Here is a 19,769-nt window from a genome sequence, read left to right on the forward strand (position 1 = left end):
GGCTGACTTTCCAGCTGGTGTTCCGCACCTCTCTCAGTATCTTAGGAACAAAGTTACCACGACACACCCATTAGAGTGGCCAAATTCTAAAACGCAGACGATACCACATACTGGCATACTGGAGAGGACGTGGAGCAACAGGGATTCTCATTCATTGCTGGTGGGATTGCGAAATGGTCCAGCCACTTTGGGAGACAGTGTGGCAATTTCTTCTAAAACTAAATATAGCCTTACCATATAATCCAGCAATTGCATTCCTTGGTATTTACCCGAGGAAGTTTGAAACATATGTTCACATAAAATCTGCATATGGACCTTTAGGGTAACTTTATTCATAATTGCCCAAACTTGGAAGCAACCGAGATGCCCTGCAGTAAGTGAGCGGATTAACTATGTGTCCAGACAATGGAATATTATCCCGTGCTAAGAAGATATGAGCTCTCAAGTCATGAAAAGACGTGGAGAGCTAAGTGTATATCATTACATGAAAGAAGTCAGCCCAAATAGGGAATTCAGTGTCTGATTCCAACTATGTGACATTCTGGAGAAGGCAAAACAATAGAAAGAAAAGTTCATTGGTTACCAGAATAAAAGGCTTGGACAAGAGGAAATAATCCCAGCTGGGTGCGGTGGCTCATGCCTGTAATCCCAGCATTTTGGGAGGCCAAGGTGGGTGGATCACAAGGTCAGGAGATCGAGACCATCCTGGCTAACGTGGTGAAACCCCGTCTCTACTAACAATAAAAAAAAATTAGCTAGGCGTGGTGGCAGGTGCCTGTAGTCCCAGCTACTCGGGAGGCTGAGGCAGGAGAATGACGTGAACCCAGGAGGTGGAGCTTGCCGTGAACTGAGATCACACCATTGCACTCCAGCTTGGGCGACAGAGTGAGACTTCGCCTAAAAAAAAAAAAAAAAAAAAAAGAGGAAATAATATCAGTGGAAATGGAGATGTGCAGGAACAAATGAAGAGCAACAGAAGAAGCTAAATATTTGGGTAAAGACAGAAATTTTCAATGATGATTTCATCATGAATGAATTAAGGAAACGTTGATGCATGCTCATTCTACATTTGATGACATTGCAAACATTGTTTTGAAAACTATACTTTGCACTAAAATTAAAATTGAGTGCCTGTAATCCCAGCACTTTGGGAGGTCAAGGCAGGTGAATCACCTGAGGTCAGGAGTTCGAGACCAGCCTGGCCAACATGGCGAAACCCCATCTCTGCTAGAAATACAAAAATTAGCCGGATGTGGTGGGGGGTGCCTGTAATCCCAGCTACTCAGGAGGCTGAAGCAGGAGAATCACTTGAACACTGGAGGCGGAGGTTGCAGTGAGCCGAGATGGTGCCACTGCCCTCTAGCCTGGGTGACAGAGTGAGAGTCTGTTTCCACAACAGCAGCAACAAGAACAAAATGACAGCATGGCTCAAGTGTGTTGGCTTACACCTGTAATCCTAGTACTTCGGGAGGACGAGATGGGTGAGCTTGAACTCAGGAGTTTGAGACCAGCCTGGGCAACAAGACAAAAACCCATCTCTATCAAACAAAATAAGACAAATCAAAAATCTGTGGAGTGTGGTGGCACGTGCTTGTGGTCCCAGCTACTCAGGAGGCTGAGGTGGGAGGATCCCTGGAGCCCAGGAAGTGGAGGCTGCAGTGAGCTGAGATTGTGCTACTGCACTCCAGCCTGGGTGACGGAGTGAGACCCTGTCTCAAATAAATGAATAAATGAATAAATAAATAAATTTTAAAGATGACAGCCTACATATATATACACACACATGCCAAATAGGTACATCGATGAGAGAACACTATATATACAAAAGTACAAGGGAAATTTGAACATGAGACTTCAGATGCTGATTACGGTAGCTGAGGTAGGAGGGGGAAAGAGGGTGGAGTATGTGCTACAGAAATAGTCACGCTTTATCAATTCTCTGGTTTTCCTGGAGCATGTTGACTTCACGTTGATGTTTTTTATGTGTTCTGTAAAAAAATTTTTCTTTGAATTGGCCCTTGGAAATTTACCAGTGGTGTGCTGGTAAAGGCTTGACCATCAGCTCTCTGAAAAAAAAAGCAAAAGGAAAAACAGAAAACAACCCTGACGCGTGGCATTTGCCGATTTCTCTGGTGTAAATACTCACACCACGGCTTTGACATCAGTTTCACGTTTGGTAAAACCAAATTGCGCCTACTTTGAATAGAAGGATTGGGATGGAGATATGGTTCTTGTCAGGCACTAATTAGGGAGCAAGGCTTGCCTCATATTGCCTTGGCTCTCGTGCAAGAAAAAAAAAGTAAAATCTGTGAATTTGTGTTGCTTCCTCAGCCCCATCCTGGGTAAAATCAGAGGCGTGTACAGGGCAGGGAGAAGCTGTTTATTTCCGTGCCTGCGGTTGGACCTTGTTAAAGATTAGAGCTGTGATGCTAGCCCCTGGCCGACCATATCCTGTGCATTTTCCAGTTTTGCTCAGTTCCTGACTCTGGTATAGCAGAAGCATTTTCACACCGATGACACCTGCTATGTCTTGGTAAACCCCGGAAGGGAAGGGAGGACAAGGTTAAAATACTGTTCCGAGGACCTGGTCTCTCCACAGTGCAGGCTGGAGGTGGGAGCCCATGGAAAGCCAGGTTCATCCACCGTCGGAACCCAGGCCAGGCTGCCAAGGCTAATATTCAGGACAAAGCCGGGGCAGGGTGGGAATCTTATGGAGATGACCATCGTCTTGGGGTCTTCCTTCCAGGGCTCCATCCGGGCCAGAAGATGGCGAGAGACATGGGTGAGTCCCTGCTACCACCTCACCCTCAGGTTGCTTTTTTGGCTGAACAAGAAGGCTTCTCCCAGGCAGGAAGGGTGGGGCACAGAAACGTGAGCCAATGTGGATGACCTGGGGAGGGCTTTGCAGTTGAATCTCCTGAAAACGGCAAAGAAGTGCAGACATCCAGGCAGTCTAGACTCAGATTCTGTAGACACTTCCCTTTGGCTGAGCCAAGCCAGGGTTGCTCAGAAACCGGGGTCCTTGAGATTGGATTCGATTGGAAGGAAAGACACAGGATTGCAATGTGCCGAACTCTGTGAGGACCAGGGTTTAGCTTGAGTTCCCCAGTCTGTCCACGAGGTCCAAGCTTGAGAGCATTACAGTCATCGCGTCTCGGGAGGAGGACTAGTCTGCAATGTAGTGATTATGATGGAATGTTTCAATGTTTTTGAAATGTTTGGACTATTCTGATGCAAAAACTTTCTTTTCTTTTCCTTTTTTTTTGAAACCCTCTGTTAATAAGAGATAAATATGATTCCCAGGAGCATTGCTCTATTCTGCTTTAAGTATTATTGGTCATATCTGGTCATATGGCCTGCTCTGAATCAAACCCTGAAAATGGGATTGCTAAAATCGCCTTAATCTGAACTCCATTTCCCTCCCACTTGCTCCCTGGGCTTGGAGCATAGCCACTCAAACAGAACTGGCTTTTGGTTGTTAAGGAAGAAGTGAGTAATGGCTGCAGTGCAGACCTTCATCAATGTCTGCGACAGTTACATCTGGAGACAAGCTCCCCAGTGTCCTCAGAAGCAGCAGAGATGAGAATCCGTGATAGGGTGGGCTGCTGTCCCCCTCAGCTCCATGATGCTGAAATGCACTGCTTGTCCTGGTCCTGCTCTTCATTCCAGCACCCAGCTGGGTGCCCATCTGGCCCCACACCTTAATGCCAGGTTCTAAGCACCATCTCCTGACCATTCAACACCTTCAGGATTTTGCATGTGCTATTCAACCACCTCACCCCCACCTGGAGCCAAATGACACTGTGGGATAAGGGGAAAAGAACTCAAGTTAGTAGAGTGTGTGTGTTATACATAATATATATAATAACAATTAAAATTTTTAAAGGGGCCGGGCGCAGTGGCTCACGCCTGTAATCCCAGCACTTTGGGAGGCTGAGATGGGTGGATCACATGAGGTCTGGAGTTGGAGACCAGCCTGGCTAACATGGTGAAATCCCATCTCTACTAAAATACAAAAATTAGCCAGGTGTGGTGGCAGGTGCCTGTAATCCCAGCTACTCAGGAGGCCGAGGCAAGAGAATTGCTTGAGCCTGGGAGGCGGAGGTTGCAGTGAGCTAAGATCACACCACTGCACTCCAGTCTGGGCAACAGAGCGAGACTCCATCTCCACACACACACACACACACACACACACACACACAAATTGTTAATTGTATATATATAATTATAATAGTTTATATATTAACAATTATATATGAACTTGTATATATATAATTAATAATATAATAGTTTATATATTGACAATTACATATACAACTATTATAATTTGCTATATATTATATATAAACAATTACATATGTAATGACTATATAAAATGATAAACAATTTTAACTAATAATATTATATTAATTATATTATGAGTATATGTAATCATCATTATTTATATATAATATTTATTATTATATATCATTGTTTGAATATTTAACATGAGCTCTGTCCTCTTAACAAATTTCAAGTGAACAAGACATTATGTCAACCATAGGTCGTATGTCGGACAGCAGATCTCTAGGTCCTGTTTGTTAATAACTCCCCATTCCCCCCCCCAGCCCCCGTGACCACCATTGACTGCTGTGATGTGACTCTGGTGACTTTGCAGACCTCCCGTAAGTGGCATCATGCAGTACTTGATCTCTGCGTCTGCATCGCTTGGCGTGATGTCCTCAGAGTTCGTCTGTGTTGTCACCCATGGCAGAATTTCCTTCCTTGTTAAGGCTGAGTAGTGTGTGTACCACATTTTCTGCCTCCATTCATCCGTCAATGGACATTTAGATGATTTTCACGTCTTAGCTATTGTGAATAGCATGGCAGTGATCGGAGGAGTTCAGACGGCTCTTTGCATACTGAATTTATTTCTTTGAAATGTAGACCCAGAAGTGGGATTGATTACTGAACCATAGAGTAGCTCTACTTTTAGTTTTTTGAGGAACCTCCTCACTGTTCTCTAGAGTGAGTGCACAATGTTTCAACCTCCCAAAGTTCTGGGATTACAGGCGTGAGCCACCGTGCTTGGCGCACTGTAGGATTTTTCTTAACGCATTACATACCTTGCTGGGATTTTAGCAGAGATCACAATATTAAAAACTTGGGGAAGGATTTCTATGACTCTCGTTTTAAACACGAGGAAATGTCGACTTCTAGTTTTGTCACGTCTTGCCCAAGAGCGGTGGTCGTTAACGTGTGGAGTTGGGATGACGTCCAAGTCAGTTGGTTGCCCGACCTTTACTCTGCCTTGTCCCATAGATTTAGAAAGAGGCTGACACATCAGGTAACTAGTTTAGAGTCATCCGATCATGCGGGTAAGCAACGTTTTTCAGAAGCCAAGGCCCTCCCTCTCCTTTCACTAGTGGGAAGGGCGGAAGGAACAGGGCAGAAAACTCTCCCTCTTGGGTGAGGCAGTTGCTGTGGAAACTCCACAGGCAGGAGGCCCCTGGACAGCGCATCCTGTCTGCTTGTGTCTGCTGCAGAGTTCTGGCACCAGGGCCATGTCTCGCTACCCCACCACTCTCCTGGGCCTAGGTGAGTCCTGGAGGCAGCGGGGAGGATGGAAAGGGGGTCGGGAGGTCTGGAAAGTTTACTGCTCAAGTCTGACTCCAGTGCAGAAGATTCTGGGGAGGAAAGTGTCCTCCTCCACCAAGACTGCCCTGCTGCTCTCCCCGGGGCCTAAGTCTGACCAGAGAAGACCTTGTCCTAAAAACAGGGGCCTGGGTATGGGGATGAGGTCAGCTTTAAGAAGGGCTGGGGGGCCAGGCGCGGTACTCATGCCTGTAATCCTAGCACTTTGGGAGGCTGAGGCGGGTGGATCATAAGGTCAGGAGTTTGAGACCAGCCTGGCCAACGTGGTGAAACCCCATCTCTACTAATACAAAAATTAGCCAGGCGACGTGGCGGGCGCCTGTAATCCCAGCTACTCGGGAGGCTGAGGCAGGAGAATTGCTTGAACCTAGGAAGTGGAGGTTGCAGTGAGCCGAGATCGCGCCACTGCACTCTAGCCTGGGTGACAAGAAGAAAACTCCGTCTCCAACAACATCACCAAAAAGAAGGGCTAGGGGAGCAGGAGCCTTTTGGAAGAGGAGACTTTGGGATTTATCTTGAAACCATTTTGCAGCAAGAAGGATTACACTGAGATAGTGGTGTCGAGGAGGGTTGGTTTGGTCATGATGAAATGCTGAGTGCCCCCCAGCTCCATCCAGCTCCCTTTTGATAGCAGCCCCGTAAGGAGACTGGGGGGGGGGGGTGGGCATTTTTCTCACTGGGGCTTCTCTTCCAGTGCTCTGCCTGGCCCAGACGATCCACATGCAGGAGGGTGAGTAACACCTTCGTCCCGTCTTCCCCATCCCCTCTGGCATCCCAAGGGCAGTTCTGGGTGGGAGTGATGTTGATGCTTAGAGGGCCTGGAGGGATCCCTTTAAGTACACCCTAGATTGCAAACTATTCCAAATGTAAAATGCATAACTCTCACCCCTTTCACTCCTTCATTCGCTACCTGTCATATTTTGCTTTTCTTATTTTCAAAACTCTTATATTTTATTTAATTTTATTTTGAGATGGAGTCTCGCTCCATCACCCAGACTAGGATGCAGTTTCACAATCTTGGCTCACTGCAACCTCTGCCTCCCAGTTTCAAGTGATTCTCCTGCCTCAGCCTCCTGAGTAGCTGGGATTACAGGTGCCCACCACCACCCCCAGCTAATTTTTTTTTTTTTTTTTTTAGAAGAGACGGGGTTTCACCATATTGGCCAGGCTGGTCTCGAACTCCTGACCTTATGATCTGCCCGCCTCAGCCTCCCAGTGTTGGGATTACAGGCATGAGCCACTGCACCCAGCCAAAAATCTTATTTTTAATCGACAAATAATTGTATACGTTTGTGGGTTACCATGTGATGTTACAACGTATGTAAACATTGTGGAAAGATTCAATAAGGCTAAATAGCATAACAATCACATTACATACTTATAGTGATGAGAACATTTAAAATCTACTTTTAGCAATTTTGAAATATATCGTAAGTTATTATTAACTATAGTCAGCCTGCTATGCAATAGATCTCAAACACTTACTCCTCTTGTTTAACTGAAACTTTGTACCATTTGATCTGTGTCTCTCCCAAGCCCCGCATCTCCAGCCTCTAATATCATCATTCTAATCTCTACCTCTGTGAAATCACCTTTTTTGTTTGTTTGTTTGTTTTGAGATGGAGTCTCACTCTGTCACCCAGACTGGAGTGTAGTGGCACAATCTCGGCTGACTGCAATCTCCACCTCTTGCGTTCAAGCAATTCTCCTGCCTCTGAACCAGCCTCTCGAGTAGCTGGGATTACAGGTGCCTGCCACCACGCCTGGCTAATTTTTGTGTTTTTAGTAGAGATGGGGTTTCACCATGTCGGCCAGGCTGGTCTCGAACTCCTGACCTCAGGTGATCCACCCACCTCGGCCTCACGAAGTGCTGGGATTACAGGTATGAGCCACCACGCCCGGCCGAGATGAACTTTTTTAGATTCCACATGTGGTATTTGTTTTTCTGTGCCCGGCTTATTTCACTTAGCATAATGTCCTCTGGTTCATCCATGTTGTTGCAAATGATACAACGTCCTTCCTTTTTTAGGGCTGAATAATATTCCATTGCATAGACACACCACATTTTCCTCATCCATTCATTTGGCAGTGCCTCATCCATTCATTTGGCAGTGGACACTCAGGTTATTTCCAGGTCTTGGCAGCCGTGAGTAGCTCTGCAGTCACCCTGGGAGTGCAGGAGTCACCTCCACACACCAATTTCTACAACGAGAATTCAAACCCAACACCACCAAGGCTGAACCCGGCAGTGTTCCCCAGACGAGCCCACACTGTTCTTGGTGGGGAACAGGACAGTCACAAAGGGCAGACTCTGAATATTCCATCTCTTCTCCATCCTCCTAGATGCATCGTGTCACCCAGTCCTGGTGATTTCACTCTACATTTTTCTCATCTTTCCCTCTCTCTTTACTGACTTTTCCTGTGTCTCCCCTTGGATGATGGCCGCTCTCCCCTCCGTGGCTCCCCGAGGCCGGCCTTAGCCTGTCTATGCCACTGCTGCCCGCTCCCTTCCTGATCCCAGGGACGTTGTGATTTGCAAAAGCACAGACATGACCATTGTACTTTCCACCGTTTTTAAATTGTATTTAAAAATTTTTGTTTAATATCTCATTGTAGGATGAATTTTTTTTTTCTCAGAGCCCTTCCCCTGTTTATCTTCAGATGGAATCAGACCTGTGTACCTCTCTTTGGTCTGGACATGCCCATTTTCCCAGCCACATCCTGTCCCCGTGACTTTGGGCTCACCCATCTCTACATTCCTCCAGATTCTTTCGCTTTCTCAAACACTCCATAGTCTGTTCAACATCGGGCTGTCTCACATGCTGATTTTTTTTTTTTTTTTTGAGATGATGTTTCATTCTTGTTACCCAGGCTGGAGTGCAATGGCTCGGTCTTGGCTCACTGCAAAGTCTGCCTCCCTGGTTGAAGCAATTCTCCCTGCCTCAGCCTCCCAGGTAGCTGGGATTACAGGCGCCTGCCACCGTGCCTGGCTAATGTTTTTGTATTTTTAGTGGAGACGGGGATGCACCATGTTGATCAGGCTGGTCTCGAACTCCTGATCTCAGGTCTCGGCCTCCCAAAGTACTGGGATTACAGGCGTGAGACACCTGGCACCTGGTCTGATTTTTTTTTTTTTTTGAGACGGAGTCTGGCTGTGTCGCCCAGGCTGGAGTACAGTGGCACGATCTCGGCTCATTGCAAGCTCCGCCTCCTGGGTTCACGCCATTCTCCTGTCTCAGCCTCCTGAGTAGCTGGGACTACAGGTGCCCGCCACTGCGCCCGGCTAATTTTTTGTATTTTTAGTAGAGACGGGGTTTCACCGTGGTCTCGATCTCCTGACCTTGTGATCCGCCCGCCTCGGCCTCCCAAAGTGCTGGGATTACAGGCGTGAGCCGGTCTGATTTTCAAAAATTAATTAATTCAGTTTAAAATTGACCAATGAAAATTGCATGTATTTGTCATGTCCAGTATGATGTTGTGGCCTCTGCACACAGCGTGGAATGGCTACATCGAGCTGGGGAACGTAGGCATTCCTCCTGTGCTAATCATTTTATGTGGTGAGAACACTTAGAATCACCTCGATTAGCAATGTCCAATAATGTGATACATTGTTATTAACTGTAGTCACCGTGCTGTACATGATGCCTCTCGAATTTACTTCTCCTCTCTAACTGAAACCTTGTATCCTTTGAGGAACATTGACTGGCTGATTTTCCCACTTTGTGTGCCCTGCTGTCACCTGTCTACTCAGCTCAGGTAGTTTCTACTCCTCCCTCAGCGTTCAGCTCAGAGAATGCTTCCCCTGACTTTGCAGAGGAGGTCAGCTCCACCGCCCACCTGTCCCCTAGATTCCTGCGCTTACCGACAGGAAACCTACTGCAGTTCGTAGCTGCAGATTTGGACAATTCTCCGAGCAGTATCTGTCCTCCCTTCTAGACGTCCACCTCCGAAGGGCAGGCACCTTGTGTGTGTTTCTCACATTTGGGGAATTAGCAGCTCAAGAAAAATGTCTTTAAACGGATTGATAAGTAACTGAGATATGGTTGAAAGAAAGAAAAATGAACAAATGGGTGGGTTTGAGGAGATGCTGGTCAAAGGATAGAAAATTTCATCTAGACAGGGAAAGTAAATTCAGGACTGTGCAACATAAGGACTAGAGTTAATCACAATGTATCGTATGCTTGAAAATCGCTAAGAGGCAGATTTTAAATGTTCTCACCAAAAAAATTAACTATGCAAAGTAAGGTTATATGAATTAGCTTGATTCAGCGAGTCCACAGTGTATACCTGTACCAACACATCATGTTGTATGCCTTCAATATATGCAGTTTTAATCTGTCAGTAACAAAGAATGAGTGAAGACGGGATGAGCGAATTGAAGCCGTGCCAGCTCTCTGCCCTGCTCAGGGATTTTGCTAATTTTGACACAACCTTCCTGTTTCAGGACATCAATCCTGCCCTTCCTCCTCCACCCCAAGCCCAGTTGAGATAAACAGGGGTTTTCAGGAGCTTTAATAACAAGGAAATGCAAATTCGACTGAGGAGAAAGGAGAAACTATAGAGGAAAACCCAGAGGTGGTGGCTCCACAGAGACCTGCATTAGCCATGGGGACCTGTCATGGGCTGGGCATCTGCTGTGAGCAGATCAGGGCTGGGTCAGGGCTGGGTCAGGGCTGGGGGCTTCACCCTCACCCCACCGGACCCTCACAGGAGCCTGGCAACCCCCGTCCCACACTCAGTCTCACCCGGGGACCGGCCAGTGCCCTTCCGGCCCCAGCACGAGCCATCTCCAGAGCCCTCGCTTCCCTGTCCCTTGTCCTTCACAAATGACCCTGTCATTCCCGTCCTGTGCCTCTCTCCCGCCCTCTGTCCCTCTGGAAAGTGGCCCTGGGCTCTGCAGCAGACATGAGGGGCCTCAGGCTGCTCTGACACTTCCCATGTGACCCTGAGCAAGGCCCAAGTTGTGAGCAAGTCTCAGGGTCCTTATTGTCAACTGGGAAAATAACTCCGCAGCAATGAGAATTCCCGCACATGTAGAAGGTGCAGGAGGCGTGGCGATGTTCTAAGGCTGGGCTGTGGTCGTGGCTGCACAACTCTACAAAATTGCTAAAATCCCTGAAGGGTGATACTAAAATGACGTGTGTGGCATGGTGACTTCCTACGGTGGACGCTGAGGTCCTTCTCTGCTTCCCTCCTAGGGCCCCTGCCCAGACCCTCCATCTCGGCTGAGCCAGGCACCGAAATCCCCCTGGGGAGGCCTGTGACTTTTGTGTGCCGGAGCCCAGTTGGGGTTCAAACATTCCGCCTGGAGAGGGAGGGTAGATCCGAGTTCAATGATACTAATGATGTGTCTCAAGCTAGTCCATCTGAGTCCGAGGCCAGATTCCGCATTGACTCAGTAAGTGAAGGAAATGCCGGACATTATCGCTGCCTCTATTCGAAGTCCACCAGATGGTCTGAGCGCAGTGACTACCTGAAGCTGGTGGTGAAAGGTGAGGACGTCACCTGGGCCTTGCCCCAGTCTCAGCTCGGCCTTCAAGCTTGTCCCCAGGTCCCTGGACCCTGTTCCAGCTGCTGCCCTCTCTCTGTGGCCACACTTGCCCTCCTGACCCCCAAGCCCTCCTCTCCCCCTCTCCCTCTGCACACACCTCCCCTCTGCCTTCGCACCTGCTTAGGTCCCTGGAGCCCTGGTCTCCTCTGGACGCCACGGATGGCCTGGACACTCAGCCCCAGCATCCGGTGGGCTCAGAGCTGGCTCCGCGTGGCTGGGTGGGGAGTGGGTTCCCAGAGATTAGGGGGCGACCCCCCTACAAGGGGATGAGTGTCTTTTCACACAGGATGGATGGTCTCACTTGTTATTCCTTTCCACTGAGCCAGAACCTGCCCCAGGCAATGTGCTTCTCCTGGTGTGGTTCATCTCCCATTGGGCAGAGCACAGGGCCCAGGGATGGCCCCTGGTCAGGGCTGGACAGTGCTTTGGGAAAACCTTTGGTATGTGACCACACGCACCCCTGTGTGTGCTCAGCCCGAGATGTCCTGGAGTCAAAGTCCACCGGAGAGGCTCCAACCCACCTTCATGTCCCCCCAGGACCTCAAAGGTCCCCTGAGGTCAAGCAGAGCTTGGGGTGGGAGGAGCAGAGGGAGTGAGCAGCCCCAGGGAGAATGGGGCAAGCAGCGGGGCTCTCCCCAGCCTCCTGTCCCCTGACCCGTTTTCTCAGGAGTCTCGGGACGTTGTCTGGGATTGCCTGATGGCCATGCGGCCTTTGGATGGGGGCTCAGGGTGGAGGAGGGCAGGTTGGTTGGGACGGGTTCTAAATCCTTCTCCTGCCTCTGTTCACAGAAACCTCTGGAGACACGGACTCCCCCGTCACAGAGCCTGGCTCCTCAGCTGGTCAGTAGCAGGGTCCTCAGCCGGAAGGGATTACAGGGGATCTGTGCTGGGGATGCAGCTCCGGGTCCAGCCCTCGGCCCTGGGCTTGGAGTCAAGGACTAGGGAGGCCACGGGAAGGGACTGACACCCGCCCAGCTCTGGGAGGTGGCTAATGCTCCTAGAGACCATAGCAACAATGGTACTGTAATTGCAATCTCGTTCCATGCCACGAACCGTGGAAAGCACTTAATGCAAACACCACTCTCTGGGGGAGGTACTAGTCTGATTCTCTAACTCCTCCTCCTCTCTAATATGCAAAACATAAAGTTTCTTGCTTAAAGTCACAAGACTATGAAGGGGCAGGGGCAGGGGCAGGGGCCACCCACCTGGGCAGCCCCACCCCAGACTTTCGGGTTCTCCTGAGCCCCACGCTGCCCCCTTGTGGGCGTGGCCTCACCATTCACCCCGCTCTGCACCTGATGGAGGGACTTAGAACTCACCTTCCAACCTGGGACACCCGGAGAGGGACGGTGATGCTCCTATTGGCTCTGTGATCTCCAGGGGAGGCCTGAACAGTGGAGGAAGGTCCCGTAAGAGGAGGAGGGTGCCACAGGGAGGGGACGGAGCCTGTGAACGGTGACCAGGATGAAGCCATGGGGCTTCCCTTCCATCTGGCTCTGCCCTGGACTCTGTGATGGGAGAGAAGCTACCCCAAGTCCTTGGGTCTCAAGTTGTCCATCTCCCCCTGTGATCTGTGACCAGAACCTCCCAGGGGAGGACACGGGGTCATAAGCCATCCGCAGACCCTTCTCCACCTGGGTTTCCATCACCAGAGTGGTCGTCCTTGGTCACCCAGTGATGGCCTGTGAGGCTCGGGCTGTGAGCTCAGGCAGGTGGGACCAGGGGCTGAAGCCACACGGGGAGGTGGGAGGAGCGATGCTGTGCTCCATCCGGACCCCCTCAGAGGCTCCTGGGCTGCCGGGGCACAGCAGGACGTGCTCCTGAGTCCAGCCGATCTGGTTCAAGTCCAGTGTCTGGTTTTTATTAGCCTTCTGTCTGCGGGAATATCTTGCCTCTCTTTCTCTCCCTCTCTTCTCCTTCCCTCTCTCCTCTCTCATGTTTCATGCAGTGACATATAAAGCTTGCGAGGACAGACCCTCCTGCCAGATTGCTGGGTTCATGGCTCAAATCCCGGTGGTTCTGCCACCTCCCGGCTCTATGCCTGACAGTGACTCACCCAAACCTCCTGTGTCCCAAATTCCTCATGTGAAACACAGGCGATAAAAGAGCTGTCCTGGTAGAACCATTTAGGGGAGACTTGAGTTCAGGTATCCACGGCGCTGACATCAGTGCTGATTAGAAAGCCCCAAAGGAGGGGTGCTGCTATTAATACTGAGGAAGTATTTTGCCCTCACAGGGACTGTGACAGGCACTGAAGGCTCCGGATTTGACGCATCATGAATGAGGAGAAATGGCCTCCCGTCTTGTGAACTTCAATGGGGAGAAATAATTAGAATGAGCGTTAGAAATGCACAGATGCCTATACATGCATATACAAATAAAAAGATATGATTTGCAATGGAGAATTTCAGATCTATCATTTCAATTACATTAAATATGTTCACATCATATATTACATATATAAGGAACATAATCATATAATAAAAATATGTTAATGTATCACCACATATCACTATAATGTATACTATATTATATGAAGATATTATATTTACAATATATAGTGTAATAACTTTCGGGTGCTATAATTAATAAACATAGGTATAAACATAAATATATATTATCTATTTATAGTTTATAATTATAATGGAAACATTTTATATTTAATTATATATTTATATGTAATAAACATTATACATTATACATTACAGTGAATATATGTAACATATAAGTAATTATAAATCATATACAATTAACATTATATTCATTAAATTATAATGTATATGCTAAGATTGCATAATTAAAATATATATTTGTTATATTTTATATGTTTGCATAATACATGATACATATAGCTATAAATAATCTAAAAGCTGTAATATTGCACATTTTAAATGGTGGCAGATGTTATGAAGACCAATCCCAGGAAGTCATGGTGTAGAACAATGGGTAGTGTCCTGGACCTTGGGCCGTAAACGAGGCAAGAGGGAAGGACACTCCAAAATAGAATGTCTGCCTTTCTGGAAGGATATTGAAGATGCTGCAGGGAAGGGGAGGGACCGCTGTTCCTGGAAGAGGGACTCGTGGCCTTGGACCCTGGGTTTGGGGGAGCCTGCAGGACCCCATTTTGTCACCTGTGAATTGGGTAGTGGCGTGCACTGTGCAGAGGAGGGTGAATGTTCGAGGAGATGACGGGCGGGCCCGCAATGCGCTGCGCAGGGAGCCTGGGTGGTGCTGCACACACTCACCCGCTAGCTGCAGGGCTTCAGGAAACAGGAGCACATCTGGTCTTGGATTCTTCCCACGGGAGGGCGGGTTACCTCCCCATCAGGGAGTTGCCGCAAGGGCAGATAAAATCAGACACGGGGATTCTTGCACTCTGGTGGGAACCCAGAAGGAGGTCAGGGAGGGAAGGTCTCCCTTCCTCTTGTTACGGGTGGTTGGTCTCTTCCTAGATCCGCGGAGGGCAGAGAGCAGCGATGTCTACCACAGCTTCACGCCCAGGAAACAGGCTGTATCTGCACCGTCCAGTAGGGATGGCATCAGGCACATGGGGTCACTGAGCCCTCCAGGTGCAGACAGTGCAGCTGGCTTCTCACACCATTCAACTTTGGATAAATTTAAATATCAATCGCTACGTGTGACTCTCATACTGGACAGTAGATGTAGATAGTTTCCATTATCACAGAAGACTCTGCTGGTCGGTGCTGGTCTAGAAGGAGCGGTCAGGGTCCTGGGGAGTGAAGAGAGATCCCCACAGCGGATGTGGGAGGACTCAGAGCCTTCTCTGTCCAGCTCAGGACTCTAACTCCTCCTCCTTCTGATTCCTCCCTCACAGGACCCACGCAGAGGCCGTTGGACGACAGTCACAATGAGCGTGAGTGATGAGGGCCATGGAGCATAAGCCTGGTGTGTGCCTCTTGGGGAGGGAGAAAGAGGTCAGGCTTTGGGGTTGATCAGATTCCTGCTCTGCTAATGGCCGGCTGTGTCCCTGTGCAGAGGACCCCAGCACTCAGGACCCCCATGGTGGAGGAAGGGGTTAACGATCCCTGTGCTGCAGGATGACGATGATGATGATGATGATGATGATGATGATGATGATTTTTGAGACAGACTCTCGCCCTGTCGCCCAGATTGGAGTGTAGTGGCGTGATCTCAGCTCACTGCCTCCTCCACCTCCCGGGTTCAAGCGATTCTCCTGCCTCAGCCTCCCAAGTAGCTGGGATTACAGGCATGTGCCACCACACCTCGCTAATTTTTATATTTTTAGTAGAGGTGGGGCTTCACCATGTCGGCCAGGATGGTCTCAATCTCTTGACCTCGTGGTCCTCCCGCCTCGGCCACCCAAAGTGCTGGGATTACATGCCGGAGCCACCATGTCCCCTGCTGCAGCACTCTTATTTACCTGAGAGATTTTATATATTAGTACGTCTATGACAAGCACACGTCATGTGTGTGGTATACAGGAGGTGCTCAGTAAATGCACACTGCTGAAAACCTGTTTCTATCTTTCTTAGATGCACCTGCTTCCCAAGGCCTGAGTGCTGAGCATCTTTATATTCTCATCGGGGTCTCAGTGGTCTTCCTTTTTTGTCTCCTCCTTCTGGTCCTCTTTTTCCTCCATTGCCAGAATCAGATAAAGCAGGGTAGGTCTCAGGGTCAGGGTGGAGTGACCTGGGGAAGCTGTCAGGAGAGGCTAGGAAGAAGGTCTCCTTAATTCATACCCCGACTGTCCTCAGGGCCCCCCAGAAGCAAGGATGAGAAGCAGAAGCTACAGCAGAGGTGAGGCCCGTGGGAGTGACTCCTGGACCTCCACCCAGTCCTCTGCCCCCAGGCTGCCCCTGCGGTTCACTTTTATTTTTCCTCTCAGGCCCGACCTGGCTGTTGATGTTCTAGAGAGGACAGCAGGTAAAGGGGGAGGAGGAGGGGCAGGCCTGAGATGGGGAAGTGGGAACTTCTTGCCAATCCAGATGCAATGTGGGGGGCGGAGGGAAGAATCTTTGGGAACATTCTAGAAGGTTGTATTATAGCTTGGGTGCAGGATGTCAACTGAAGCTGGGGGTTCTCAGGCAGATTTGCTTTATGACATCCTTCCCAGAAAACTGGCCATGTATTTTCTCCCCCAGACAAGGCCACAGTCAATGGACTTCCTGAGAAGGATAGAGAGACGGACAACTTGGTGAGCCTTCCTACTAGCTATTCAAGTTCCCCACATTTAACAGCCTAAAAAAAATCTCAGCTCCTTGGACTGGGAATCCAGGAGTGGCTCAGCTGGGTGGTTCTGGCTCATGGCCTGTGCTGAGGTTGCTGTTGAGAGGTCGCCCAGGGCTGTGTGCATCTGAAGGCTCCCGTGGGCTGAGGATCCACGTCCAAGACGCTCACTCCCATGGCTGTGGGCAGGAACCCTCTGTTCCTCTCACAAGGGCCTCTCCACACCGCGGATTCCCCCAGAGGGAGGGATCCAAGGATGGGTGGCGAGGAGGGGCAGAAGCACAATGTCTTTTACCTCAGCTTGGAAGTCAGGAGTCTTCCCTTCTGCCTTGTTCATTGTCACGTAGACCAACTCTAATACCCTGTGGGAGGGCTCTTCACACGGTTGCAATTTCAGGAGAGGGTCCTCGGGGCCCATGGAGATGGCCGCCACAGCCCTCCAGCCCCACAGCCCCTCACCTCACCCTCCACCAGGCACTCCCTCACCCTGGGTCTCTCTCTCCCAGGCCCCGGCGGCAGGGAGTTCCCAGGAGGTGACGTATGCTCAGCTGGACCACTGGGCCCTCACACGGAGGACAGCCCAGGCTGGGTCCCCACAGTCCACAGAGCCCATGGCTGAGTCCTGCACATATGCAGCCATTGCCAGACACTGACCCCAAGCCCACCTGACCTCTGCACCTGAGGATATAAAGTCACTCTAGGAAAAGCCTGAAGTGGCCATTTGGAAGGCTTCCTTTTGGATTCATCATCGTCTGGAAAGGGAGCCAGACAGCTGTCCTGGAGACATGAGCTGGAGACGAGTTTTCTAACCAGCATCCAGAAGTTTCCTTAACCAGGTGGTTCTTTCTACAATTGACCAGCTCCTTGAATAGATTGTGTTGCCACTGATTCCAGAGACCCAGATACATACACCTGACTACTTCTAGAAACGAAGCTCTAATCAGCTAGCTGTTTCCAGAGACCCATCTACAATTGTCTGGCTGTCTCTAGAGCTCCAGCTCCAGTTGTCTGGCTGTTTCTAGAGACACAGCTACAGTTGTGACTGTTTCTAGAGACCCAGCTGCAGTTGTCTGGCTGTTTCTAGAGACCCAGCTTTATTCACCTGACTGTTTTCAGAGACCCAGCTATAGTCACCTGGCTATTTTCAGAAACCCAGCCACAAGTTGTCTCCAGAGACCCAGCTACAAACACCCAGCTGATCTGAGGAGCGGTGATGCAGTCTCCCAGCTGGTCCTAGGTGTCTCCTGTGAATCTCCAATGACCCCAGAGACTTTGTTGGAATGATCTGCTCTTCTGACCCCAAAGACCTTCCTAGAAGTGAAGAGCTAACCTTGAGACAGTGCTATACATTTACAGCTGAGAGCTAAGCCTGGTTCTCTAGGTCATACTTTACTCTGTGCATCAGTAAATAATTCTGAAGACATCACACCTGGCTGCCAGATGCCTGGTCCTGGGTGCACAGGCCACTTGGGCTGAGTCTCTGCCTTCACAGTTGTTCAAAACTGAGTGAGGGAAACAGGACTTACAAAGGAGGTGTCAGCGTTTTCATTTTAAAATTGAGTGGACCAAGATTGCATATATTCCGGGCGTACAATGGGATAATTTGATACACATTGCGCAAAGATCGCCATAATCAAATTAATGAGCACAGTCGTCCTCACCCGTGCCGTACCCAAGACCTCCTGTACTTGCTCATCACAGGACTCAGAGTTGGTGTCAGTGCTTTCAGATGGAGCCTGTGTTTCAGGGATGAATGAGGGAGGTGTCTGAGGGACGCGTGGGTGGGTGCAGACAGAGAGCTGACCTCACCTGCCCAAAGCTTCACACACACGCACAAGCATGTGTACACTCACACGTGCACACAGCATGCCCACACGCTCACGTGTCCCGAGAGAGCCCTGAGTCCACTGCTGGATGAGGCATATCCATGTCTCCGCCCACTTGTGTGGTCTCATGTGGTCTCCCAACTCAGATTAAAACAGGAAATTACTCTGTGAGTCACCAGAGGGGGAGAGAATCTCTGAGTTAATTTGTGTTTATCTTTAAAAACAAAACAAAATGTAACAAAACAAAAGAAAACAAAATAAAACAGTGCCAAGCCTGAAGTGGCGACTCAAACGGGCACGGCTTCTGGTGCGGCCCTGCCTGGAAAGGACTGCACAGGTAAACAAATATCAGACCATCACATTCTACCCCCTAAAACAGACTGTTATGATCTATCAATGAGCAGGAAGAATATCCAAAAATCCCGGAAAACCGGAACCAAAACAAAAACAGAAAAGGCACTTGCCGGCCTTTACAAGAAGGATAGTTAAAAAATTATCCATATATAATACATACATAAAATACACATTATATATAAAGTAAATATATATTTAATAAACAAATATAAATAAATAATATATATTATATATTTACATATAATATATAATACATATAGATATATATAATTTTTTTTTTTTTTTTTTTTTTTGAGACGGAGTCTCACTCTGTCGCCCAGGCTGGAGTGCAGTGGCCGGATCTCAGCAGCTCACTGCAAGCTCCGCCTCCCGGGTTTACGCCATTCTCTTGCCTCAGCCTCCCGAGTAGCTGGGACTACAGGCGCTCGCCACCTCGCCCGGCTAATTTTTTGTATATTTTAGTAGAGACGGGGTTTCACCGTGTTAGCCAGGATGGTCTCGATCTCCTGACCTCGTGATCCGCCCGTCTCGGCCTCCCAAAGTGCTGGGATTACAGGCTTGAGCCACCGCGCCCGGCCTATAATTTTTTTTTTGAGATGGAGTCTCGCTTTGTCACCCAGGCTGGAGGGCAGTGGTGCGATCTTGGCTCACTGCAACCTCCACCTCCAGGGTTCAAGCAATTCTCCTGCCTCAGCCTCCCGAGTAGCTGGGACTACAGGTGCCTGCCACCACACCCAGCTAATTTTTGTATTTTTAGTAGAGACGGGGTTTCATCATCTTGGCCAGGCTGGTCTGGAACTCCTGACCTCAGGTGATCCGCCTGCATTGGCCTCCCAAAGTGCTGGGATTACAGGCGTGAGGCACCGCGCCTGGCCGATATATATAATTTTAAAAACTTCAACAAAAGCTCAGCCAGCTCTTTCTATGGGGCAATTGCTAATTTAGTTGTACACAAATAATGACACATTAAGTCCTTGTATACACTGTCCTCAGCATGCCTTATTATTCTCCCCCTTTTTCTTGGAGAAACTATGGACTGAGACATGGAGCAACCTCTCCAAGGTCAGCCAGGTCTCAGGGGCAGGGGCTGCCCACCGTATAGGGTTCCTGAACTCCAGGACAGGCTGCAGCTCACCGTGCTGGGAGGTTTCTGCCCTGCTATACTCTCCAATTTTAATTTGTACTGAGTTTTAATT

The 19,769-nt window shown here is 49.1% G+C and overlaps 2 protein-coding genes across 20 annotated transcripts in view; both read left to right on the forward strand.

Annotated features, from left to right (window-relative positions):
- LILRB3 (leukocyte immunoglobulin like receptor B3) overlaps nucleotides 1-19,769 on the forward strand; it is a 250,857-nt gene that overhangs the window by 221,897 nt on the left and 9,191 nt on the right. The gene's annotated exons all lie outside the window — the stretch shown is intronic.
- LOC117093682 (leukocyte-associated immunoglobulin-like receptor 1) lies at nucleotides 2,248-18,495 on the forward strand. 19 transcript variants are annotated; one of them, XM_033229166.1, is made up of 12 exons: nucleotides 2,248-3,828; nucleotides 4,608-4,664; nucleotides 5,478-5,577; nucleotides 6,329-6,364; nucleotides 10,833-11,126; nucleotides 11,975-12,025; nucleotides 15,021-15,059; nucleotides 15,700-15,828; nucleotides 15,922-15,964; nucleotides 16,053-16,090; nucleotides 16,309-16,361; nucleotides 16,900-18,495. In XM_033229166.1, exons 3-12 carry the CDS (start codon nucleotides 5,544-5,546, stop codon nucleotides 17,044-17,046), a joined length of 864 nt encoding a protein of 287 aa, XP_033085057.1. In that variant the 5' UTR covers nucleotides 2,248-3,828; nucleotides 4,608-4,664; nucleotides 5,478-5,543; the 3' UTR covers nucleotides 17,047-18,495. The 19 variants fall into 19 exon arrangements, with proteins under 19 accessions (XP_033085057.1, XP_033085056.1, XP_033085051.1 ...); XM_033229155.1 differs by having other exon boundaries at nucleotides 2,366-2,782; nucleotides 5,458-5,577; XM_033229169.1 differs by lacking the exon at nucleotides 4,608-4,664 and having other exon boundaries at nucleotides 2,499-2,782; nucleotides 3,484-3,597.

Source organism: Trachypithecus francoisi, unplaced genomic scaffold, assembly GCF_009764315.1.
Source record: "Trachypithecus francoisi isolate TF-2019V2 unplaced genomic scaffold, Tfra_2.0 Lachesis_group12, whole genome shotgun sequence".
Taxonomy (NCBI): Eukaryota; Metazoa; Chordata; class Mammalia; order Primates; family Cercopithecidae; genus Trachypithecus; species Trachypithecus francoisi.